Source organism: Cydia splendana, chromosome 4, assembly GCF_910591565.1.
Source record: "Cydia splendana chromosome 4, ilCydSple1.2, whole genome shotgun sequence".
Taxonomy (NCBI): Eukaryota; Metazoa; Arthropoda; class Insecta; order Lepidoptera; family Tortricidae; genus Cydia; species Cydia splendana.
In genome coordinates, this window is record NC_085963.1 from 4,785,381 (window position 1) to 4,808,795 (window position 23,415).

The 23,415-nt window shown below is 39.4% G+C and overlaps 2 protein-coding genes across 2 annotated transcripts in view; one reads left to right on the forward strand and one right to left on the reverse strand.

The window, feature by feature from the left end:
• LOC134789724 (cytochrome c oxidase subunit 5A, mitochondrial) overlaps window positions 1-23,415 on the reverse strand; it is a 193,582-nt gene that overhangs the window by 40,538 nt on the left and 129,629 nt on the right. The gene's annotated exons all lie outside the window — the stretch shown is intronic.
• LOC134789732 (kinesin-like protein KIF2A) overlaps window positions 1-23,415 on the forward strand; it is a 73,680-nt gene that overhangs the window by 34,362 nt on the left and 15,903 nt on the right. Inside the window, exons 6-10 of the mRNA XM_063760365.1 lie at window positions 16,407-16,570; window positions 17,315-17,407; window positions 17,971-18,165; window positions 18,341-18,520; window positions 19,336-19,481. Of these exons, the coding sequence (XP_063616435.1) occupies window positions 16,407-16,570; window positions 17,315-17,407; window positions 17,971-18,165; window positions 18,341-18,520; window positions 19,336-19,481 (778 nt within the window). The remainder of the gene's footprint in view (window positions 1-16,406; window positions 16,571-17,314; window positions 17,408-17,970; window positions 18,166-18,340; window positions 18,521-19,335; window positions 19,482-23,415) is intronic.

Sequence of the window (23,415 nt, forward strand, 5' to 3'; positions counted from 1 at the left end):
TTCACTCACCCATACAAACAATTCGAGAAATTCAAAATTCAAAAAAAATCTATTGATTTTTTTTTTCGAAAATCCTCAACAAAATGTATACTATGAGGATTTGCTCTAGAAAAAAAATACCTGTGAATAGCCCAGTTCTCCTACTATACAGAATAGTAAACTTGTCAAACATTTTTTTTCATAACTCTGTTAAAAAAAATGTTTTGTGTCGCGCGGCGTACCTGCATTGTAAGAGCGGTATGCAGCATTTAGGATTTTTAAGTATGTTTAGATGAATTCTGATAAGTTGTTATTCTTCTGGTTGTAGATTACATTAATAAATTACTTCTGGACGTGATATATATACAAATATAAATTAAATATATAAATAAAGATGTTGGGAAAACTTTCGCCAACAGAGTTAAGTATTATAAATGTGATAAAATTAACATTATTATTTGTATGTCTTTTCCATATCTCGGGACCATGGGGTCCCGGACCTTTGGGAGGCGTACGTGGGGACGAAGCCAACAGCGCAGAGGCCCTTTAAGGCACGTAAATCTAAAAGCAAGGGATACATGTGGTGGATACTATCCCCGAACGCACAATGTGATACATCCGGAGATGGTCCCCGCCAGGTGCAAAGACTATTGCAGTGCAGCACTTTTGTGCTGCGATGGGAACTAAGGTCATGGGCTATAGATTTGAAAGTTGGATGGACTGGATAATGGGCTTTGGGAGAGACTAGCGGGCACCTGCTGTGACAATCAGTCTCAAAATTGTAAATGACAGGTGGTGACTCGCCAACGCCACAGTGCGACAACAGGCCAACACTTTGGAGTGGCTGTGAGGTTGTCGAGAGGTGAGTCTGCGGTAGCCAGATCCCGGTAATCCGTTCAGCAGGCCGCCGGCGTTATGACATTTTACACTTCGAAACTGGAGCATAGGCCCCGCTCTTGCGACTCCATTCTGGCCAGCAAATCAAGGCAAGCACAGAGGCGAGGGCCAGATGACAGGGCCCTCTGGAATAGGGGTCCGCGGTGTCGTCACTCACCGTCAGCTCGCCACAAGCTGCCCCCGCGGGACATTATTATTATTATTGTGGTGTTGTGGGCCTTTGAGTGTCGCATTGACCAGCATTGATCTATTGTGACGGCCCTTTAAGTTCATTACTAATGCCCGTTGCATCCAGAAAGTTCCAGATTCTTTGGGCCGTAATGTTTTGTACCTCATAGGGTTGCACTACGTGTCGCCCTAGGTAGGTACTTCTTGTTGACATTAGTAGTCCACAAGAACAGAGAATGTGCATTGCAGTCTCCTCTGACTCCTGATAGAACCTGCATGTCGCATCTTGTTTCTTGCCAATTTGAAACATATGTTTGTTCAACTTGCAGTGTCCAGTCAGTATTCTGGTCACCGCGCAGGTTTTGTGCCTTTTGAGTCTTAAAAGCTCCTTAGCAGTTTTGCTGTTGAACCCTTTGATCAGAGCTTTCGAGTGTTCTTGTCCCTTAACGAATTTCCACCAATCGATTGCTCTCGTTTTTTCTAAGTTGCTGAGCAGAGAATATGCATCTCGTTTTGTGCTTCCACAGAAGGGTTCTGGGCCGACCAGGGGTGTGTCTGCGCCCTTTCTAGCAAGTTCGTCCGCTTCTTCGTTTCCGTTAATGTCGGAGTGCCCTGGTACCCATCTAAGTGTAACTTTGTTGGAGTAAGCCAGTGCATTTAGGTTTGTTTTACAGTTCTGGACTAGTTTTGAGTTTGACTCAAGGGATTCTAGTGCCAGCGGAGCAGCCTGGCTGTCTGAGTTGATGTAGATAAGCGGTGTCTTAGGTTTCTATCCAGGTTGATCTCCGCACATTTGTTGATGGCGAAGACTTCTGCCTGGAAGATTGAGGCCAGTGTGCCCATGCTGACGCTAGCTCTGAGCTTAGATCTCTCACCATAGATCCCACATCATACATCATTGCCTTTCTTGGAACCATATGTATACCAGATGTGGCTTCCCTCTTCGACGTACATTTGGTTGTTGATCCATTTGTCTCTAGGAGGTATTTCTACTGTTTACAGTTTGGTGAGATGACATTCGGTGTGCGTGTCATCAGTGGGCATGCTAAGGGTTCTATTCGCAAAAACCCAGGCCTTTAGATTGGTTAATGCCTGAGAGCGCCATTTTGGCCTGTTTAGTGATCATATTCTGTAGACGCACTGCTTGGCCTCCTTTTGTACCTGCAAGTGGAGTGGTATGATGTCCAGCAGTGCATCTAGGGCCGCTCCCGGTGTCGAGGAGTAGGCGCCTGTTACTGTTAAACAAGCCGTGCGTTGCAGGCTGTATAGAGTGTCTATTGCTGTCTTTTGGCTGGTTTTGTTACACCAGACTGCAGAGGCGTAGGTGACAATTGGCCTCACTACCGCTGTGTTTACCACATAGCAATTTGGGTCTTAAGCCCCATCTTGCTCCTGCCATTCGACAGCGTGACCACATGGCCATTTTCGCTTTTTGTATAATGTTTCTCAGGTGAGGGTTCCAAGTTAACTTTTGGTCGAAGGTGACCCCTAGATACTTGACCTCTGCCGAGAACGGTATTATTTGTCCATTAAGTCTTGGTTTTGTGAGTTTATCGAGCTTCCATTTCCTCGTGAATGGTTAAATGACTATTACAGTCTTGCTCGGATTAATGGACAAGTCTTTTTCTCTACTCCATTTGAATATTGTGTTTAGAGCTCCTTGCATTAGGTTGGATATTGTGTTGAGGCAAGGGCCTTTGACGATGACTACAAGGTCGTCGGCATATCCTTGTGTATCAAAGTCTTGGCCTGACATGATTGCAAGAAGTTGGTCCACTGCTAGGGTCCATAATAGTGGGGATAAAACGCCTCCTTGTAGGCACCCTTTAGTGGTATAAAATTCATGCTCTATATATAGTATTGATGGTCAGTGGCTACTCTGTTCGAGAGCATGCTATGTACCCATCTGGTGGTTTCGTCTACTCCCTTTGATTTCATACCATTGAGTATGGTCTCTGCGGGCGTATTGTCGAAAGCACCTTCAACATCAAGGAACGCACATAGAGCGGTTTGCTTTTCCTCTAGGGTTTTCTGCACCTTGTCAACCTGGTTGAAAATTATTTCGGCGACACGGCGGTTTTCAGTTGTGTCGCATGTTCCGGTGTAGGATTTGGTCTATGTTTGGGGACAGATTATAGCCCCTCAGCAACAGCCACCATGCCCTGCTGACTGGGGCTGGTCCAAACAACATGGAGCCCATATGGACAAGCCTACTTATGGCGGCTGCTGCTTGTTTAGAGCTTATTCGTTGCCGCTGCAAAACAAAATGCGCAGGGAGGTGCAACTGCGTTAAAAAAAAACCTAAAATGCACAGTCTCATGGGAATGTAATGGCAATTACGAACAATATATATCTTATTTTAACCCGCATTTTTTGTCAAACATCTCCTATGTTAATTTTATCACATTTATAATACTTAACTCTATTAGCGAAAGTTTTCCCAACATCTTTATTTATATATGTATATATATCACGTCCAGAAGTAATTTATTAATGTAATCTACCACCAGAAGAATAACAACTTATCAGAAATCATCTAAACATACTTAAAAATCCTAAACGTTGCATACCACTCTTACAATGCAGGTACGCCGCGCGACACAAAACATTTTTTTTAACAGAGTTATGAAAAAAAATGTTTGACAAGTTTACTATTCTGTATAGTAGGAGAACTGGGCTATTCACAGGTATTTTTTTTCTGGAGCAAATCCTCATAGTATACATTTTGTTGAGGATTTTCGAAAAAAAAATCAAAAGATTTTTTTTGAATTTTGAATTTTTTGATTTGTTTGTATGGGTGAGTGAAAATTTAGTCACAGAAATGAATTCTTCATCCTCGAATTATACGAAAATGACACCAAACTTGATATAGTTGCGAGATGTATGCAGATATAAAGCTTAGAGTGAGGCGCGCCGGAGGCACTTTTACCCCCCCTCCCCTGCCCACCTACTGGGGGGAACCTCTTGGCAACCGGGCTTAATCAGCTCAGGTCACCCCCAGGAACACCTGTTCCAAGCGGTTTGCTTTGTCTCCAAAATGCAAGGTCCCCTTAGAAAACGGGACCTTAGATCCCCTGCTACGCAAAATGATGGCGAAATTGAGTTGCGTAAAAACTAAAAACGAAATTAAACTCATAATAGAGCACACTATGTTGAATACTCTTGAACCTATTAACTTTTCAAATTTCAAATATACTTACTGATATTTCAGCTTTAATGAAAAAGTATCAAAGTAATTGTACGGCGAGCTGCAAAATTGCCTGGACCATATCAATGAATTCATCCATAAAGTGCCCATGCAATTTAGTGACTGGGTACCTGTACCTACATTTCCAAAATGTATTAGTTCCTAAAGTACGAGCATAATCTAGGTCAAGTTTGTGAGTCAGACAATTGACAGTATTGAGCTCTGATCCTGGTTCCTAATCGGGCGGCCATTACACGCTTAGCTGGCCAAACGCACATACAGACACCTCTTTATTAGGCCGTTGTGAGGAATAAACTACATGACGTCATATAATGCGTTTTAGTTTAATTAATGTAATCTAAGAGAAACATCAAACTTAGCGTGGTTGTTTAACTTTTAACATTGCTGAGTATATAAAGTTGGTCAAGCAGATCTTGTCACTAGAAAAAGGCGGCTAATTTGAAAAATGTAGGCGCGAAGGCATATTGTCTCATAGAAAATTTCGCGCCTTTTTCTACTGACAAGATTTGCTTGACCATCTTTATTTACCCCTTTATTCATAAAACTTAACGGGCTTGACTTAGTTAAATTATGTTTTATCCCTTTCTTACAAATACATAAGTCAAAATGACAGATACTTAAAGATAGACAATTCGTAGCTAATTCAGGCCAGTAACGCGTTTATAACGCCATTAGTTTTTTCTTTATGTTTGTATTCACTATGATTTGGGTATACGCGAATTATTTCAAAGGTTTACAAGGTAGTACAATCTAGAGTACCACCTGTGTTACGTCCTTAGTAATATAGTTTAACCTAGGCTAATGAAAGCAATTAAACTTTCGGCCCGCCCTACTTACCGGAAATTGGTGTGTTCAGTAGAACTGCACTTGCACGTAACGCGATTCGTTCTACGTTGTTTTGTATTCCGACCCAGAATAATTTCTGCTATTTTTGGTTAGCTTTGCTTTGTTAGGGTGACAATATATTTTAAAATATGAGGTATCCATATTTTCTTGCATATGATAAACGCGAAATAAACTGTTTGTCTTTGCCCTTTCACGGCTAATGTTTGGACTCTGGCTGTTTTTGGAAATCCACGCCCTGACACAGCTAGTAAGTACTATAATATTAAATATTAATGGTCATGTCATCATGACAATAAAGTATTGAGTAAACGGCACATTTTTCTCTAATAATCATCAACATAATTTTCCTACAGTTGTCCCGGCTTTTTGCCTTGGCTCATGGGAGACTGGGGTCAGCTCGGTGGTTTCTCTCTAAAGAGGCCCACAGATTACCAGTTCGCCGGACGATATCAGCCTGTCAGTTAAACGCAAAAGGTGACAGTTCCGAACAACTGACAGGCTAATATCGTCCGCCGAACTGGTAATCTGTGGGCCCTTAAGTATCTCCTAAAAAATTATCTTAACAAAAAAGAAATTGGAATTTTTGAACAACCTGGACACCGTAGTCGCGTGCTAGCCCGCATCTACGTTCGTTCTCGTTACGTAATGTTAGTTTGGCAACGATTAGTGCCCCGCTTGCGCCGCGTTGACTTGTTGCTTACGCGGGACGCGCAATTAGGATTGCTAATTAGTTAGCAATTTGCTGAGCTCGATGTTTAGCAATTATTGCACCTTAAATGAGGTTTCACCGCCCAACATTCTCAATAAATCGACCAATGTAGATAACAGTCATTAAGAGGGGGCTAATGCAAAATTGTAGTTTTTATAATAAACATTGACACGTTTTCATTAAGCGTAAATGCGATGAAAAAATTCATACGGAAACTAGACTATATTTTCAAGAGCAGACTCCAACCAAAACCCTAATATAGTTTAAACAGTTGGCTCGATATCAAATTTTCAGTTGTACCTTCCATAGATAATAGATAGCAGTATAATTGTAGTATATGATAACTAGTAAAATATCCGAGGGATCTGACGAGCAAAGTTTCAAACAGAAGTATTTTCACCCTTCGGCCGCGTATGTAACCGGAGTTTTGTAACCAGTTGCATAAAAATAAAAAATGATCCTCATAGGATACTGGTATCCAAGTAATAGGATTTTTACCTTTACTGATACCTGTATGATTGTTCGTAACTAGTATCCAGTAAGGAATAAATAATACTCTTATGAAACCATGAGTGATCCGGACCCATGCTTTACCTAGGACCTATACCATATTATTTATTTGTAATTGAACACATGGTGTGGAATAAGTGACGAATTTCGTGGTGAGAAAAGAGTGAAGTTGTACCAGGGCAACAGAAAGTATTAGGAGTTAGTCTACGCTTAGTTCATTATATTTGAGTTGCAAAGTTATGCCCGGTTGTAGCATTACCGTGCTGCCTACTGTTCTGCCCCACTGCTCTGCCCTCGTGTGAAACTGGCATTACTTGCAATAAAATATATTCTTCGATATTGCGTCTTCAAGAACCTCAACCTAATGCCGCAGACACGATATCACGTCGTCAGTTATATATAGAATGTTGAGTGCCATAATATCAAAAGAGGTTGATAATACCATACCTATCTATCTTTCAAGTAGTTACCTACGAGGAATATAAAGTACTGTCTCGTAATCATTAGGAAGTTTTCCTAGGTTGTAACTCGGTTACGTGAAAGGAAAAAAATATATCACTTGGATACCAGTATCCTATGAGGATCATTTTTTCTTCTTAGGTAACTGGTTACAAAACTCCGGTTACATACGCGGCCGAAGGGTATTTTCAGAGTAGGTAATTGAGATAAAAGATAAAAACCCGCGTGATAACTTGTATTTTTAAGCTGATGTGCGACAGCTTATAAGTCTGTATCTTAAGGTATTTAAAAAAGAGTAAACAAAATCTACCCTCAATTGGCTTCTTAAGCCAGTTGAGGGTACATGATCAAATAATGTAGGTTAAAGTCAGGTCGTTAAGTGACAGATCCAGGTGGTTTTGTATTGGAAATTTATATAAAACTTATAAATTTGAAATCTAAATTCTGTTTAAGTTAGTTCGAGCTGCAATCTATTCAGGTTAATTTCGTAGTGACGCAAGTGACGCAATGCGATGCCATTTTTTATCCACTGCGCTCGTATGACATGCATTCTATTTGCATTTGTAGTAGTTAACGTATAGTTACGCTTTACTTTTCACGCGAGACTAGAAAGCATATTGTATAATATGTGTTTTAATAACTTTTTCAAGTATGTTTCGGCTTCAGAATTACAATCTTTGCCCGCGATTTCGTCCGCGTAGAACCCGTTAATACTTGCTCTCCGATACAAATGATTCACGCTATAAAAAAGGATTTTTATTTGCAACTTAAATGTGTACTGTGTTAATTGTTACAAAAATGCTTTTGTTTTTTTTTTTAAGCCAGCTTACTTGTTAAAGATTTAACATACTTATAAGTATAATAATTGTTAGTCATCGGACTGAAAGTTGACTTATGGCTTAATTCAGACTTTCATCTCTCTATCTAAATCTTTTTGATAAATTAATCATTCTCTGTCTCCAAAAAACCAGTTCCCGAAAAATAGGAAACTTTTTACAGTGTCGCCACAGAGCCCGTTGCTTCTAATAATAGCCTCCGTATTTCGGCTTGAACTTGACCCAGACCATGGCCATGAGATGGATCACGAACTCCGCTAGCATTTGCTTGTTAATTCTCACCGTTTGACCTTTTATGAGTTGGTACGTTAATAAAAAGTATGATTATGAAACAGTTTAGTACATTTTAATAGTCGATTCGATTTTAGTAATTGAATTACCGAATGTAATATTAAAAGTTATGGGGCTATTTCGTGTTGCTGTTGGCGATAGTTATCGCACGATCACATGTAAATGAGGTGGTCGGTTACGATTATGTCCGGTCGAACAAACTGATATAGGGATTAGTTATGTAGGTAAGCGATGCGACCGTCGTATGAGGGTGAATTTAAGAGTGCCACAGTAAAAACAATTCTTCATGATAAAAAACAGACTTGTCCTGTGATGCTGTCTTTAGCGCCGAAGTTCCCATGTGATAGCTTATTTAACATAATTATTTATGTTTTCACAGTTTGTTTTATCCCTGATGATCCCATTTTATTACCAATTTCTAGGTTTTTGAACTAAGTACATTACGTACGTTAGTTTTTTTGTATTAATTTTTAATATCCATTGTTATCTCAAAAAGTAGATTTTTCGCAATATCTGCATAATATCTACGAGTATAGGTATTCAATTGTATAGCTATATGTATGTGAATATCGACACATTATACGCATTCCTGCAATGTACCTTCACCATGTGTTAAGTTCCCATGGGCAATCAAGCTTGCACCATTTTATCTAAAGGTGTGTGTACAGTTGTATCATTTTAATGTTTATTTTGTACATCGAAAGTAATCTGAAACACGAGAAAATTGAATAATGTTGCGATATAAGCACAAGCGTACTAGAATATATACAAACTTATCTGGCTCCTGGTTTAATAATGATACTTCAGCTAGCCTCGACAAGCCTACTATAAAATATCTACAAGACAAACTATAAAATATCTTAAAAGACTTGATACTTCACTCGCTTTGAGGTCGTTACGTTACCATAAAAACATTTCGCGCCTCGCGCCCTGCTTAGCATGTCTATTGTCTATTTCAAACGTAAGCTTTCTTATCATGATATAGAAACAGGAAAGCGGATAATACACCCTTCCTGCTATGTTACGTATGTTATATCCATGTTTATCATCATTAAACTAGCGTGTGAAAGCCGTGTGTTTTGGGGTTGAATTTTTCATGGGGCGGTCAGTCGTACTGCCGCCTAAAGCTATAAGTATAGGGCGGCGGTACGCGCGCGGGCAGTGCGCGAGCGGCCGTGTTGAATACCGGCTGGCACCACCGCTTTTCAACTAACTAATGGATATATTAGTGCACTGAACCTAACCTTCAACTGTGTTTTTTTTCTATTGTTGAATCAAATCCATTATGCCAGTGTTGTACGAGAGATGCGCTCAATCGCATTTGCAGAGGCGGTCGACTAAAAGCGTTGGCCGTAAGTTTAAAACTTCATCCCCTTGTCTGTCTGCAACTGTGTTCAAACCATTTTCAACCTTATGTCGTCGGTGTAGAGTTCTCTGATAGTGCTTCGGTGTTTCCCGATATTGATGGTGGATGGGAAAGTTCCCTTTTCAGTAGTCGTATTGAAGTTGCTTGCCCTTTTCCGGTGAATGTCGCCGGGCGACCTTGTCAACCTTCGCCTTAATGAACTTCAACTTTATCTTGTTATTTAACATTTTGTATCGCTGACTCATATCCTGTAATTTCCTTTTGATCGGAAAGTGAAATGCGTATTAATTTTATGTGAAAAGGAAGCCGTGTCAATTGTACGCCAGTACCTTACTTTGTAATACCTACTCCACTATAGGTTCTTTCAAAATGTTTGAATTGTCAAGGGTTTGCAGTCTACTAACTAACATTTATATTATTAGCTTTCAAGATATACAGTTGCGTGTTTCACGATTAGTAGTATTTTGGCGGATTATGATGTTATGTTATTACTAATATGTATATACCAAATGTGTAATATAAGTATACACCCGGTATAATGCTGTTAAGGCCGTGAAGCTTAGGGACTAAGAGCTAACAATTATAGGACTTCTAATTGATTTACTTATTTAAGAAAGGCCTACCTAAATAATTTTAATAGGTACTTAACTTTTTTTAACGGCTATTAAAAATTGGACTATTTTCGACAAAGCTACATCATTATCGCATCGTCAATCGTCCCACATGCAAACGTGGAGCTTTTTGTTTATAATGTTGTGATACTTTTTGTTTATGATGAGGATAACGCACCGGCCGGTGATTCAGGTGCGTGGGCGCAGACTGTCGACCTGCGCGATAGCTGCGTCGCATTTCCTAGTTTGTGATGTTCAGGGGTTTGGGTACCTACTGGTACTTATAAGTTTGTATCGATCATGTAGATGTTACTTGAAAGGCAGATTTTGTACTCTAACCAACATACAACGAAGCACAACGCACAGTGTGAGAAAAATGTACACTTCCGTCAGCGGGGGCGAAACTGATCCTTTCGCGCATTCTCGGCTCCATTCGGCTCAGCATTGCTCCGAGCAATAATAGGGTTGGCACAACTTGATGTCGCTTTGCGTGTACGACCACAGATAAGACAATGACAACTTGAAATTTGACAACCCTAAATATTAGCCGAAAGGGATAGTAGTATACATAAGAAAGGGACAGCATGATTCGTCCCTGAATCGGTGTTAAACTTCGGTTTTGTAGGAAGGTCTTTTCTGTATGGTAGTAATAAATATTACTCTCAGTGCTTCCGTGGGACAACATCATCATGCTATTTGACATCTGGCAACTGTCAGGTAGCTAACGCCCAGGGCGGCGCCCTGTAAATTCTTGTGGACTAACACTAGCATGTATGCCAGATTTAGATGAGTTCATCTTCAATTTTTGAACTAACTAACATAGCAAGACAAAACAGTGTATAAGATGATGAGACGGGTCATCAAGTTCATTCGATTTAGCACGCTCAATATTGTGAGCAATGTATAACGAATTTGATTAGAGCTCTGGGTAGCATGTGGGTAGAAATTGTAGGTAGGTTGACTGATTTAAAGCCTGAATTCCTAAAATAAAAAAAACAGTATTGAATAAAGAGATTTATTACTAGTACCTACATGTATTTAATTAGTGATTTGTTTTATTGTACTCCTGGTATACAATATACTCGTACATATGACTTTGACTCTACTTTTGTCGCGGGATAAACCGATCCCAATTTTAGACGCAAACAGCAGCTGCAGCGTCAATCTAAAACGAATACAGTTCGGTTGCTCCAAATTGTCTTTATACAATTTTAATTGTATTTTATATAGCAATCTTAATTTAATAATTATTCTGTCGATTTTGTGGGGTCCATAACCTAAGTCGTAGTAGCATCCACGTCGCGTCAGTCGTACCTATACGACGTGCGTAGCCAGGCGCATGGCCATGGAAGTAATGCAATGAGCTGTTGTCTGTTGCATCGACATTCAGAGGCTTCCTTCAAACTAAATGTCAAAAGGCGACTTCATTTATGATAATTTCGAATATTTCGATCACTGAGTTCTAAGGTCTCTTCCTAAATCTCGTTTTTTGATATTTTTGATATCATATCAAGATCCTCCGATGCGCCGGATCGCTAAAGGAAATACCTCGAACACGAGGATAGTGCAATAAATACCGTTCTAGACATCCAGGTCAAGTAGTAAATCTTAATGTCTAACGGGAACCTGAAACTTGTAAGCACGTACTGCTCGAGTGGGTGGCCAAAAAGCAATTTTTAGCGTCTTTCATGATCTGTTTGATCTTTTTGTCGTTTGGATGTACCTAATGTAAAAAACTAGAATGACAGTAGGTAAATGTATCTATTTAGCAGTGGCTACGAGTTAAGAAAGGTTGAGCAAATTGAAAAAAAAATCGACTGATTCGATGGTAAAATTAAAAATGAAAAACACCAAAAAAAGTCAGTGCCTGTTTGTTGTTTAGTGCGAGCTATGAGTTTATAAATTTGTTACAAAACGCAAGCTAATGTATGAATTTGTACTAAAAACTAATCATGTGATCAATGTGTAGACAGACTCTTAGGGTAAGATTTACCTAAGTACCTAAATTTTAAATAAAGTGTTACTGTATCTGACAATTCGGAAGTTCTTTGGCAACCACATATACCTAAACAAGAAATGTTGGGAGATGTAACAGATCAAACTTATAAAGTTTTTCGGGATTTGGGTTAAATAAGTGCTTATCTACAGATAATTTAAGCCACCAGCAAATAGTACTCAGAGATTTTAATTAAGTATACATTTCCTTACTAGTAATAGTCATTACCACTTAGCACACGATTACTACCGGATTATACCGACCAGCCCCAAGAAATGATACATAAACAGCCGTACGTGATGCTATCAGACCATACACGGCGGTGCAGAGGTTATCTACACGGAGGTTACTTACAAATGGTGATGTGACCTGTCCATATAAAATCCGTATTATGTCGTTACCATGGCTACCGTCGTAGCCTTGTGAGTTTCCATGGTTTCCTGGCAGTTCCCTGTAGGGTCGTGGTTAGTAGTTAGTGGTGTCGGTTAATTTCTGTTAGCAAGTGTCAAGTTGAAGTGGTCCATGTGATTGATGAAGTATCAGTTCGTTTGCGCTGAAGATACTTCTCGTAAAAATTAGTTTGACAGATATTTCATTACCAGAACTTCTGTTTGAGATATATCACAAAATATTTGGGGCAATAAAAATATCTAGAGAGTGAAAAAGAGGACGTGCGCTAGTTTAGGGAGGCTCAGTATGATATGGCTCAGTCGTGACCTTCCGCTGTCAAACATGGGTCTTGTTAGTACCATGTTATTACTATTAAATATTCTGCCCTTGTTTGTATTTAATTATGAAGTAATCGTGGAAGTGGTCAATTTATTAAAAAAAACATTGACATTAATGGTCCGCCAAATTACAACTATACGAAGTTAACTACAATTTAATGGTGAAATCAAATTTATGTTAGAACATTGTTCCGATTTAACGTGTTCTGAAAGCACTTGCTTTGATTTATTATGATTGCGACCACTTCGAGCGTTGTGGGTGGGATTCAGTTCATGAACTTAAAATGTTCTTGGATTGTTGCAAATTGATCAAAGCTTGTAAGCAAAGGGTCTAGCAGGCTAAGCGAACAAGAAGTGCCCCCAACGACGGATTTGGTCATTCTTTCAGGTGGTGTACTGGCAGGTCCTAAGAACTCTCTATGCTTAATATCAGTCCTCGATCTTCTTTTGTTTTCGAGTTATTCAGGATAATGTAAATGTATACACATATAAAAATATTTGCATAAATCTTCGTGCGTCATGTCAAAAAAAAAACATTATCGAACAAGGATCTCGGAAACGGCTCTAACGATTTCGATGAAATTTGCTATATGGGTGTTTTCGGGGGCGATAAATTGATTTAGCTAGGTCTTATCTCTGGTAAAACTGGTAAAGGTTTAGAGCCGTTTCCGAGATCCTTGTTCGATAATGTTTTTTTTTTGACATGACGCACGAAGATTTATGCAAATATTTTTATATGTGTATATAGTGGGTATTAGTGGCTACTCATGCATATTTTTTTTGTAGGTGTACCTCCGCGAATAGTATAAAAAATAATGAGAAGAAAAATAAAATGTTTTTTTTTTATAATTAAGTATAAGGACATGATGCAGGTTAAACATATTCATTTTGTAGTCTATTTTATTGTTGTCAAATATAATTTTGTTTGGTTAATCTAACTTGAACGGTTTACAAAATATGACACTTTCAATGATACACTGATGATTTTACATTATCCTGAATAACTCGAAAACAAAAGAAGATCGAAGACTGATATTAAGCGTAGAGAGTTCTTAGGACCTGCCAGTACACCACCTGAAAGAATGACCAAATCCGTCGTTGGGGGCACTTCTTGTTCGCTTAGCCTGCTAGACCCTTTAAGAAGTTATTTTTACTTATCTCTTACATCGTTTTGTCATTTGAAGTTATCCAACAACTTGTTGCAAAATTTACTACGATAAAGAAACGTAACACCGCATACGGAAACCTTCTAGCGAATCCTACAAGGTACAATGAAACGTCACTACTGAAGTACTATATAAACATTCTACTTTATAATTGAAGACGATATTGCGATAACATTGTAATTAGGCCTTAATCCGCTTCTTAGGCCATTACAAATTCAGGCTCTATAGTTAGACCAAGTTCAGCGCAATCAATCACTATCGACCCGCCTATTTGAATCGTGTGACGTCACTCCGTCCATTTTTCATCAGGACAAAAGACGGAGCTAAATAGGCGACAATTATTTTCCAATTTTACTTAGACGAAGCTCCGAAGGCAACTGGCGCTTTTGTAATACATCTGTGTTACAGTGCAGTTGTGTTGGTGTCAGTTGTTTTTCGGATTGAGTTTTGTGTGAAGGATCTCGGATAATGGTTTCCAAATTTATTCTGTGTGTTATGATGGATGGGTACCTGCGCGTCCTTGGCACTCGTGATCTGTCCCTTCCTTTGAAAACCAATGATCTAAGTATTGTGTTGCATTGAGTTTTCTTCTTTAGTAGAAGACGGTAAAACGCATCTTACGGTCCTTGCTGCAACTGTGATGTATCTACCTAAAGGTTGATCAATTTAATATAATGAGGAGAAGTTAAAGGCGGAATCTTTCAGAATGTGATGCGTAATCTTTGCCTTTGTAGAGAGCTCGTTTTGACTCTACCTCTTTCTGTATAAAAATACGGCTTGTAGCATAAAAGTTTTTACTGACTGATAAAATCACTTTCGACTTGCTATTGTGTCGAGGCTAGTGAACTTTATTATCGCCCTCTTTTCCAAGAAGTGTCCATTAGCTTCAAAGAAGTTTTCAAAGTTTTTCGATCAATTCCGCTATCGCGTTCCTACGCTGTTATGGTCTTCTGTGCATTCGCTGCTTGCGATTTATACTTTCTTACTCTAACTCGATGTTTATTTTATGTGATCTACTTAAATATATTGTTTTATAATTTATAGGAACAAGAACCAGTGATCTGATAAATTGGATTTGAGAATCAAACCGATAAAATTATTATACCTTCATACATTTTTAAGTATGTATATCTATTATCTCAGCCGACTGGTTTTTGCACGCGATCGTATTCCTAATGGAAAGTTTATTCCCAGATTAGAATAGAATAGTTTATTTCCCAAGTATACAGGTTATATTACGTGCAAAAAGCGAAGTTTATGTCATTCTACGGCCACTAAACAATATGAAGGTATGCAAATGTCTGCGCTTGGGTGGGTGTCGGTTGACGGCGAAGGCAAAACCTACTCACTTTCGCCTGTAATAACATTAGCGTACATTTTGCTATAGTTTCGCGGTCATTAATTAAATAAATTACTAGTTTCCTCGAAACCGTGTGATCAGTAACGGTTGGTTTCTCAATTTTCTTGCTCAGAAAAGCGATCGTCTTTTTCTCCTCGATCTAGATATCGTTGGATCGCGTGTGGAGCAACTTCACCTTCGCGCATGCGTCATGGTTCATTGCCTTGACGGAAACAGATCCTAATATGGCGCACCGCTGCGCCAACGCAACGAGTCTCAAACGATTCGTCTCTCGGTTCACATGTCACTTGATCTTTCGGATTTAGGTTAGGGCAATATAAAAGTGGTTTATTCCTTAAACTGTTTTAACGGAACTGTGTTAATAACTATTAATGTAAATTATTTAAGGTCTTTGGAAACCGACAAACTGCTTTGGGTCAATCGAATGTGTTTGGGACAATCTAAAATGAGTTTTACACCAGTCCAATTGTGATAATAATTCAGAATTCCACCGATTCAAATATTTTACGGTTTTTGCAAATTAAATTCCACCTTAGCGAACATAATTGTTCTAGGTTTATAAATGAGCTAGCAGTTTAAGGAGTAAACCTAAATAATATCCCAGCTTAGTCAAAAAATGGCTAATGAATCTCAATAAAGAACAATGTGCTGCTCATGGCTGAGATGCCGACGGCGCGTGGCGTCCGTCTCGGCAGAAAGCGATGGCCCGAAGGAGGCTTTCGTCGACTCACCCAAGCACTCGACAGAGCCCGCAACGGAGCAACACATCCCGCAACGCGCAACACGTAAGGGACACAGCTTGTAGCACGGTTTCGTAGGGCGGCCTTTGCACTCTTGCGTTAGCGATTATTTTTAGGCTTAGTGTAGATGATTCATGGACAATACAGTGTAGTCGCCTAAACGTAGCATTTTGTTTTTCGTATGATCTTATATTCACTCTGGCAGACCCTGATTGTTTTTAGTTAGTTTGATTGAAGCGCTCTGGGTGTCTAACCACGATTGATTGTTAATATAAACCAAGAAAAAAAGAATCAATCTACAACTGAACGACAATTAAGTGCAACCAGCGACAATCGATCGGATGGTGACATATGTAAGAGCGTCTTAAAATAACGGTTCCAAGTGTCTTATTATTATTAATGTACTTCATTTTATAACATTTGGTCTACCCTCATCAGTTCATCACACGTGCGTATAGCAAACAAACGGCGATTATTGTGTGATGGAGGAGGTCTAAGATTGATGTTATCACAAAGTAACACGGCTCATTTTCCAGCGTCATCGCGGACGACGCGCAACAACCAGGTGCGCATGTCCAATGCGCCCGGCTACACGAACGGACACGGCGGCGACACGACGGGGCGGCGGGGGGCGGAGAACGTGCCGCCCCCCGCGCAGCCGCCCGCGCCTGTGCCTAATGTATCCAGAGTCACGCAACAGGTGAGCCTATATGTAGATGAGTAAGGTTTAGTTTTGTTTGATGCTTTGTAAGGTACAGAGCACGAGACATACGACAGGCTGAAGATAATTACGAGCCATGACTCTATAAAGTATACAGAGCGCTACACAATATGAGACAACATGGAGTGCGAAACGAATTTCAGAGTCGGCGTGGGTATTTATTGCCCAAATTTCTTGGAATTTTTTCGTTATTAAGCACCCATGTAAAACCATGTTTTGTAATAAGTTAATTAATGGAGCGCCGTAAATAAATCAGACTTGGTGCGAATGCGAATTGATTCTATTAGCCAGTGCAAAGGCGAATGACCTGGCTCGTATATCAACTTATAAACGCTGTCAAGCCAGTGTTTCATATGTACTATATGCGGCATACTACGTCCGTACATTTTATTAATGTAGGAGGTTTGTGGAGTTCCGAATAGCGTATGACAAACCCAGCAAATACCTACGCCCCAGTTGCAGGAAAAGGGGCAATTGGTCGAGTAGGCTACAATGTTCCCATATTACGAAATATATTTTTCGGGCTTAAATATGACTTTCCTTTTAGTATGACTGTACGAGAGGTGTTTAAAGGCGAGGAATTCTTTCTGTAGGTATTAAAAAAAGTACCTGGCGGCTTAAACCATTAATTTATTTTATTCCCAATTAATGATAACATGTCTTGTTCATCAAGTACATATTTTACGCCTCCAGTTCCCTTCCCAAAGTTTGTTCTAATCCTAGCAGGCACCAATGTCATGCAACTCGCGCACCGGCAGCGTCGCCTCAGTCGTGTCGGCTTTACCTGCCAACTTAACTTCCCGCAAGAACAAAGAGGTTTCACCCCTACATTCTTGTTTTGGACCTTAGTTAGTCCTAGAAATAGTTCCACTAGAGTTCATTAGGATATTGACAGTGACGGATATATTCGCATAATCGAAATTGTAGTTTGGATATCGATATGTACCATGTTCAGTGACTAGATTAAATTACGGTAGTTTCATATGTTCTCCGCAGTAAAAATAGACGCACACTTCATATAATTTCACTATCTGAGGGTAGCATTCCACCTATCTGATTTCTTTGTCCAATGTGTATTTTGTCTAACATTTTGCTTAATGAGAGAGTGAGACGCAATATCATTGGATCAAGATATTGGACAGATGGAATTATTAATTTATTCATCTAGCAACCCTTTGACTGCCAAATATGTCAACTGACGCGCGCGTCTACAGTCCAATACTAACGTTCGTGCATACAATGTTCACGATGACGAGTCGCACCGCACAGGATAGGGGTGGCGTTCAAACATTTATAAGATAAATGATCATCCCAGTCGGACATACCATGTTTACCAACCCTGGATTAGTTAAATTCCATAACACACTCTTTGTTTGCAGTTCAACGCATCAAACACGAACACCGGCCTAACTCGTGGCAACACGGGTACCGGTGCGGCGTCCAGCGCCGTGAACGTGCCACACGCCGTCTCCAGCGGCGCCGTGCGGCGGTCCAATGTTGTCAAGGAGGTCGAGCGGCTCAAGGAAAACCGCGAGAAGCGGCGACAGCGGCAGGCTGAGCTTAAGGAGGAGAAGGTACTATCATGCAGCATGTGTTGGAGCCTCTTACTGACGCACCGACGCATTGTGATGGTCTAAAGTACAGCAACGTGAATGTGTCATACGCCATCGATGCCATGTGGCGGTCCAATGTTGTCAAGGAGAGAAAACTTCACTGAAGCGTGCACTCATATGTTTGTTTCTCTTACAGGAAGCCCTAATGAACATGGACCCCGGCAACCCGAACTGGGAGTTCCTGGCGATGATCCGCGAATACCAGCAGAGCATCGAGTTCAGGCCGCTCACCGGCAACGAGCCTGTCGAAGACCACCAGATTACCGTGTGCGTGCGCAAGAGGCCACTCAACAAGAAGGAGCTTACGAAAAAAGAGGTCAGTACATCTTAGCAATCCTGCCAGTAGGGAATAGGTAGAAGAGTTCTACTGGTTTCTGAACATGGACTCTCGAAACCCCAATTAGGAGTTTCTGGCGATGGTACCAGCAGAGCATCGAGCTCGGGCAAAGACCATCAGATCGACCGCACAACTAACAATCCGCGGCCTCAAGGCTCATTTAGACGGAGCGAAAACTCGCGTGCTAGTTTTGTTACATTGTGGTGTTTGATAGATTGAACTGGCTTTAGTCATCTATGTAACGAATCGTCTACTTGAGGCTTTTAAAATTACTTGTCTTCGGTGCCTAACTCGGCTTATTAGCAACTACGGAACAAGGAAAAGGCTGGTTAATCTGTTCACCCAGCATAGTTATTCGAAAATAGTTTAGAAGTATCCCAATACAAATTACTATTACAACATCTAATCTATCCTGGCCATGTCCAGCATATCCCCTATTTCTTCACTCAACTGTCGACGAATTGTTCTTTCGTCTTTCTCGGCAGCCTCACGTAGCCTTTGGTGCTGCTAAACTTTTTATACTCTGTATCTTTAGGTATTTAAATGAAAGTAAACAAACAATTTGTACATTTTCGGGTAGTTATAACATTTATTGGTTAACCAACCAAATACAAAACCGCCTGGGTAAGTCACTGAACGACCTGACTTTACGACCTATATTATTTGATCATGTAATGTTTTCATCTACCCTCAAATGGCTCCCTAAGCCAGTACAAATTGTTTGTTAACTTTTATTTAAATACCTAAAAATACAGACTATAGAGTAGATATTAACTTTGTTTATTGGTGTTCAGGTGGACGTGATCAGTGTGCCCACACGCGACCAGATGATCGTCCACGAGCCCAAGAACAAGGTGGACCTCACCAAGTACCTCGAGAACCAGAAGTTCCGCTTCGACTACGCGTTCGACGACAACTGCACCAACGAGATCGTCTACAAGTTAGTACTGTTTGTTGTCACCTTATCCTATCCCTACTCTAGATGTGTATCCATGAGACTAAGAACAAGGTGGACCTCACCAAGTACCTCGAGAACCAGAAGTTCCGCTTCGACTACGCGTTCGACGACAACTGCACCAACGAGATCGTCTACAAGTTAGTACTGTTTGTTGTCACCTTATCCTATCCCTACTCTAGATGTGTATCCATGAGACTAAGAACAAGGTGGACCTCACCAAGTACCTCGAGAACCAGAAGTTCCGCTTCGACTACGCGTTCGACGACAACTGCACCAACGAGATCGTCTACCTACAAGTTAGTACTGTTTGTTGTCACCTTATCCTATCCCTACTCTCGATGTGTATCCATGAGACCAAGAACAAGGTGGACCTCACCAAGTATCTCGAGAACCAGAAGTTCCGCTTCGACTACGCATTCGACGACAACTGCACCAACGAGATCGTCTACAAGTTAGTACTAAATGCCCTCGTAAGGAATTCTTCTCCGTCGAATTACTCTTAAATAAATAAATAAATAATTTTTTTTTTTTTTTTTTTTTAATTTATTTAGAAAACAAACAGCCTTTTACAAATAAGTCTTACAAAAATTATTAAAAATAGGCCTAAAGTTTCATATATTACTAGGTTGACTATTACAATAAAGGTAGTAGGTTACTTAATTATAAATTACCCGAAGGTATAGTTGTGAATACTACACGCAAATAAAATAAGAAAACAATGCAAAATATAACTAAAAATATTATGTAAACCTGTGTTGTGTACAATAAAGTGATTACTACTACTACTACTATAACTAAAAACAAATTTTTCAATTACTAGAAAACAAAATATGCCGAACTTTGTTCTTGAAAACGGACAAACTATGAATAAAAATGTCTATATCATTAAGCGATTCATTATACATATTACAAGTGCGCCTAAAGAAAGAATTTTTAGCATACTGTGTGCCACAGGAAGAAATAGAAAAGGTAGGTTTAGAACGTGAGTGGTACCGAGAAATTTTGAAGGAAATGTTTTCTAATAGTGGGTTGGAATCTATATGATTTCTAATAATTTTAAATAAGAATAAAATATCTAGATATGCTCTTCTTTTTTCCAAAGGAGGAAGACTATGTCTAGCTGCTGACGAAAGATAGTCACAGTTATAGCGGCCGGTTCTATAATCAAGGGACTTACAGAAAATTTTCTGAATCCTTTCAAGTCGAGACTTATGAATACCGAAATGTGGGCTCCAAACAACACTGCCAAACTCCAAAATACTACGGACGAAAGAGTAATACAAGACTTTTAACGTGAACGTACTTTTGAATGGTTTACTTAAACGCAAGATCATGCCTAACTTTTTATATGCTCTCGTCACAATATTATCTATATGTTCATTAAAGGAGAGTTTAGCGTCCAGAGTAATCCCTAAATCTCGAATCGACGACACACGTGAGACACTGCTACCAGCTAGTTTATAATCAAAAGTGATAGGATTATGTTTACGGGAAAACGTGATAGTATAGCATTTCTCAGCGTTTAGAATTAAATGATTTCGCTGACAATAGTCCTCAAATTGTGACAAATCGGATTGTAACGCAACACAATCATCATAATTTCTAATAGTCTTATACAGGGTGGAAAGGCACGACGATCCTTTCCGGAAATGGGAGATAGTTTAGCCTAAGCTCTATATTCTCTCCATAGAAACTATGTTAATATGGGCAACCGTTTCTAAATTATGACCTTTTAAACATCCACGCAAAAAACTACTTTGTTCTAACCCTAACAGGTGACAGGGTCAATGAACTTACTTGTAAACAATCAGTATTCGACAGGAAATTATGCTAATTTGTTGCCATCTAACCATTTTTAGGTCTGCTTACAGCACGGTAAGAATCATTGCAGGATTTTCGCTTTCTTAGTGGTTCCACTTGTTCAATACTTGAATGAAATAGTTATGTTATTCCTTTATATTAATAATACTAACCACAACATTGTTTACAACGACAGTTCAAATGGTGACATTGACAACCACTCAAAAGTACGCAATCGTCTTATAAATATCTCTGGTTTCCTTGACTGATAAAAAGGTTTTAGTTTCTTAACACGTTTCACAAAATTATTTTCGAATAATTGGAAACTATTTAAAATAATAAAAAATTACATGTAGGTTGTGTTAGTTGCACCAAATGAACTTGCAAAAATGAAATACTAAGAATAAATCAAGAATAAATACTTCTTCAATACCAAACTAACAAACCTTCTTGCGTGGTAGGAAATAGACAAGACGTCTGATGTTTGAAATTAAATTTTCATTGAACTATACTTATTGAATGTCATATTCTTCAAATAAAAATGTTAGATGCTCGTGGCTATTTAAATTTGTGGGGCTGTGTAAAAGATATGGTGTACCAAACCAAACGGAATGTGAAACTGCGGACGAAATGAGACAAAGGCTAATTGGTGCTTTCTGCGGAGGATAAATGACGAAGAGCATACACTATATCGCATGTGCATCGACATACTCGGGTACGGGCTGCGGCGGCGTTGTAATACACGGAGGTACATTTGAACACCGTATGTGAAAAGAAGATAGTATTAAATATTGGAAAAAAGTAATTATCTAAGAAAGTAATAAAATTGTTTGTAATATTTTTGCATGCATTTGATTTATTTGACATTTATGCGTCATTCATACATCATTGCGATACTGTCAACGATCGGAAAAAAGTGTAAAGTCCCGAGCTTTCCCGACGGAGATCCTTAATCTAGCCGTCATGTGCACATGCTATAGGGTAAAGGGTTATCACCACAGTTAAAAAGTAGTATTTTTGCAATTTTTATTTTTTACTCAATTAACGATTCTTACCATTACCAATAGTCTCTGTATCACTTAAACGACCTAATACTTCCGGGAAGGATCGTCGTGCCTTTCCACCCTGTATATTTTAGTATCGTCTGCGTAAAGAATGTGGGAAGAAGACTGAAAAATAGTATCAATATCATTCACATACAAAACAAATAGAAAAGGTGCCAGGTGCGAGCCCTGGGGAACTCCTGAGGGAATGGGTAGAAACTTTGACCTATAGCCCTTGAGTGCAACCGCCTGACTTCTATTACTAATGTAGGACTTTAACCACCTAAAAAGGTCACCGTGTATACCGATCCTGAAAAGCTTCTGAAGTAAAATAGAATGATCTATTTTATCGAAGCATTTAGAGAAATCGGTATACACGGCGTCAACTTGATAACCGGCATCCAAAGCATTAATAATATGGTCGGTATAAGTGACTAGGTTAGTGTCGACGCTTCTACCTTTGAAAAAACCATGTTGGTGCACAGAGATGTGTCGCGAGACTACAGAAGTAATTTCATTAGTCACAATTTTTTCAAAAATCTTAGCGAATACACAAAGTTTCGATATTGGTCGGTAAAGCTTAACATTATGTTTATCGCCGCCTTTGTACACCGGTGTAATGATAGCCCGCTTCCAGATGCTAGGGACGATGCCTTCATTGAAAAGCTTAGCCAAGGGAACCGCGAGCTCAGCGTAAAGTTTAGAAACTAAAAAAGGGTGAATATCATCAAAACCTGCGCCCTTATTAACACATATGAGTTTTAGATGCTTATATACTAAATCATCAGTAATATTAATACTAGAAATATCTACAGGGGTGGAAGAAGACTGAGGAGATGGAAGTCGTGATTGATTACAACCAGTAACAAAGACTGAACTGAAATAGTTGTTAAAAAGATCACAAATAACGTCACCTTCGGAGGTGGATCTATCATCATAATACATATTAGAAGGTATCTCATTTGCAGGAAATTTTGATTTGATGAAACTCCAAAAATATTTGGGCGAAGAAGTAATTTTCTTTTCACTGAGGGCAATATATTTAGTATAACAATCTTTACTAAGTTTCTTTC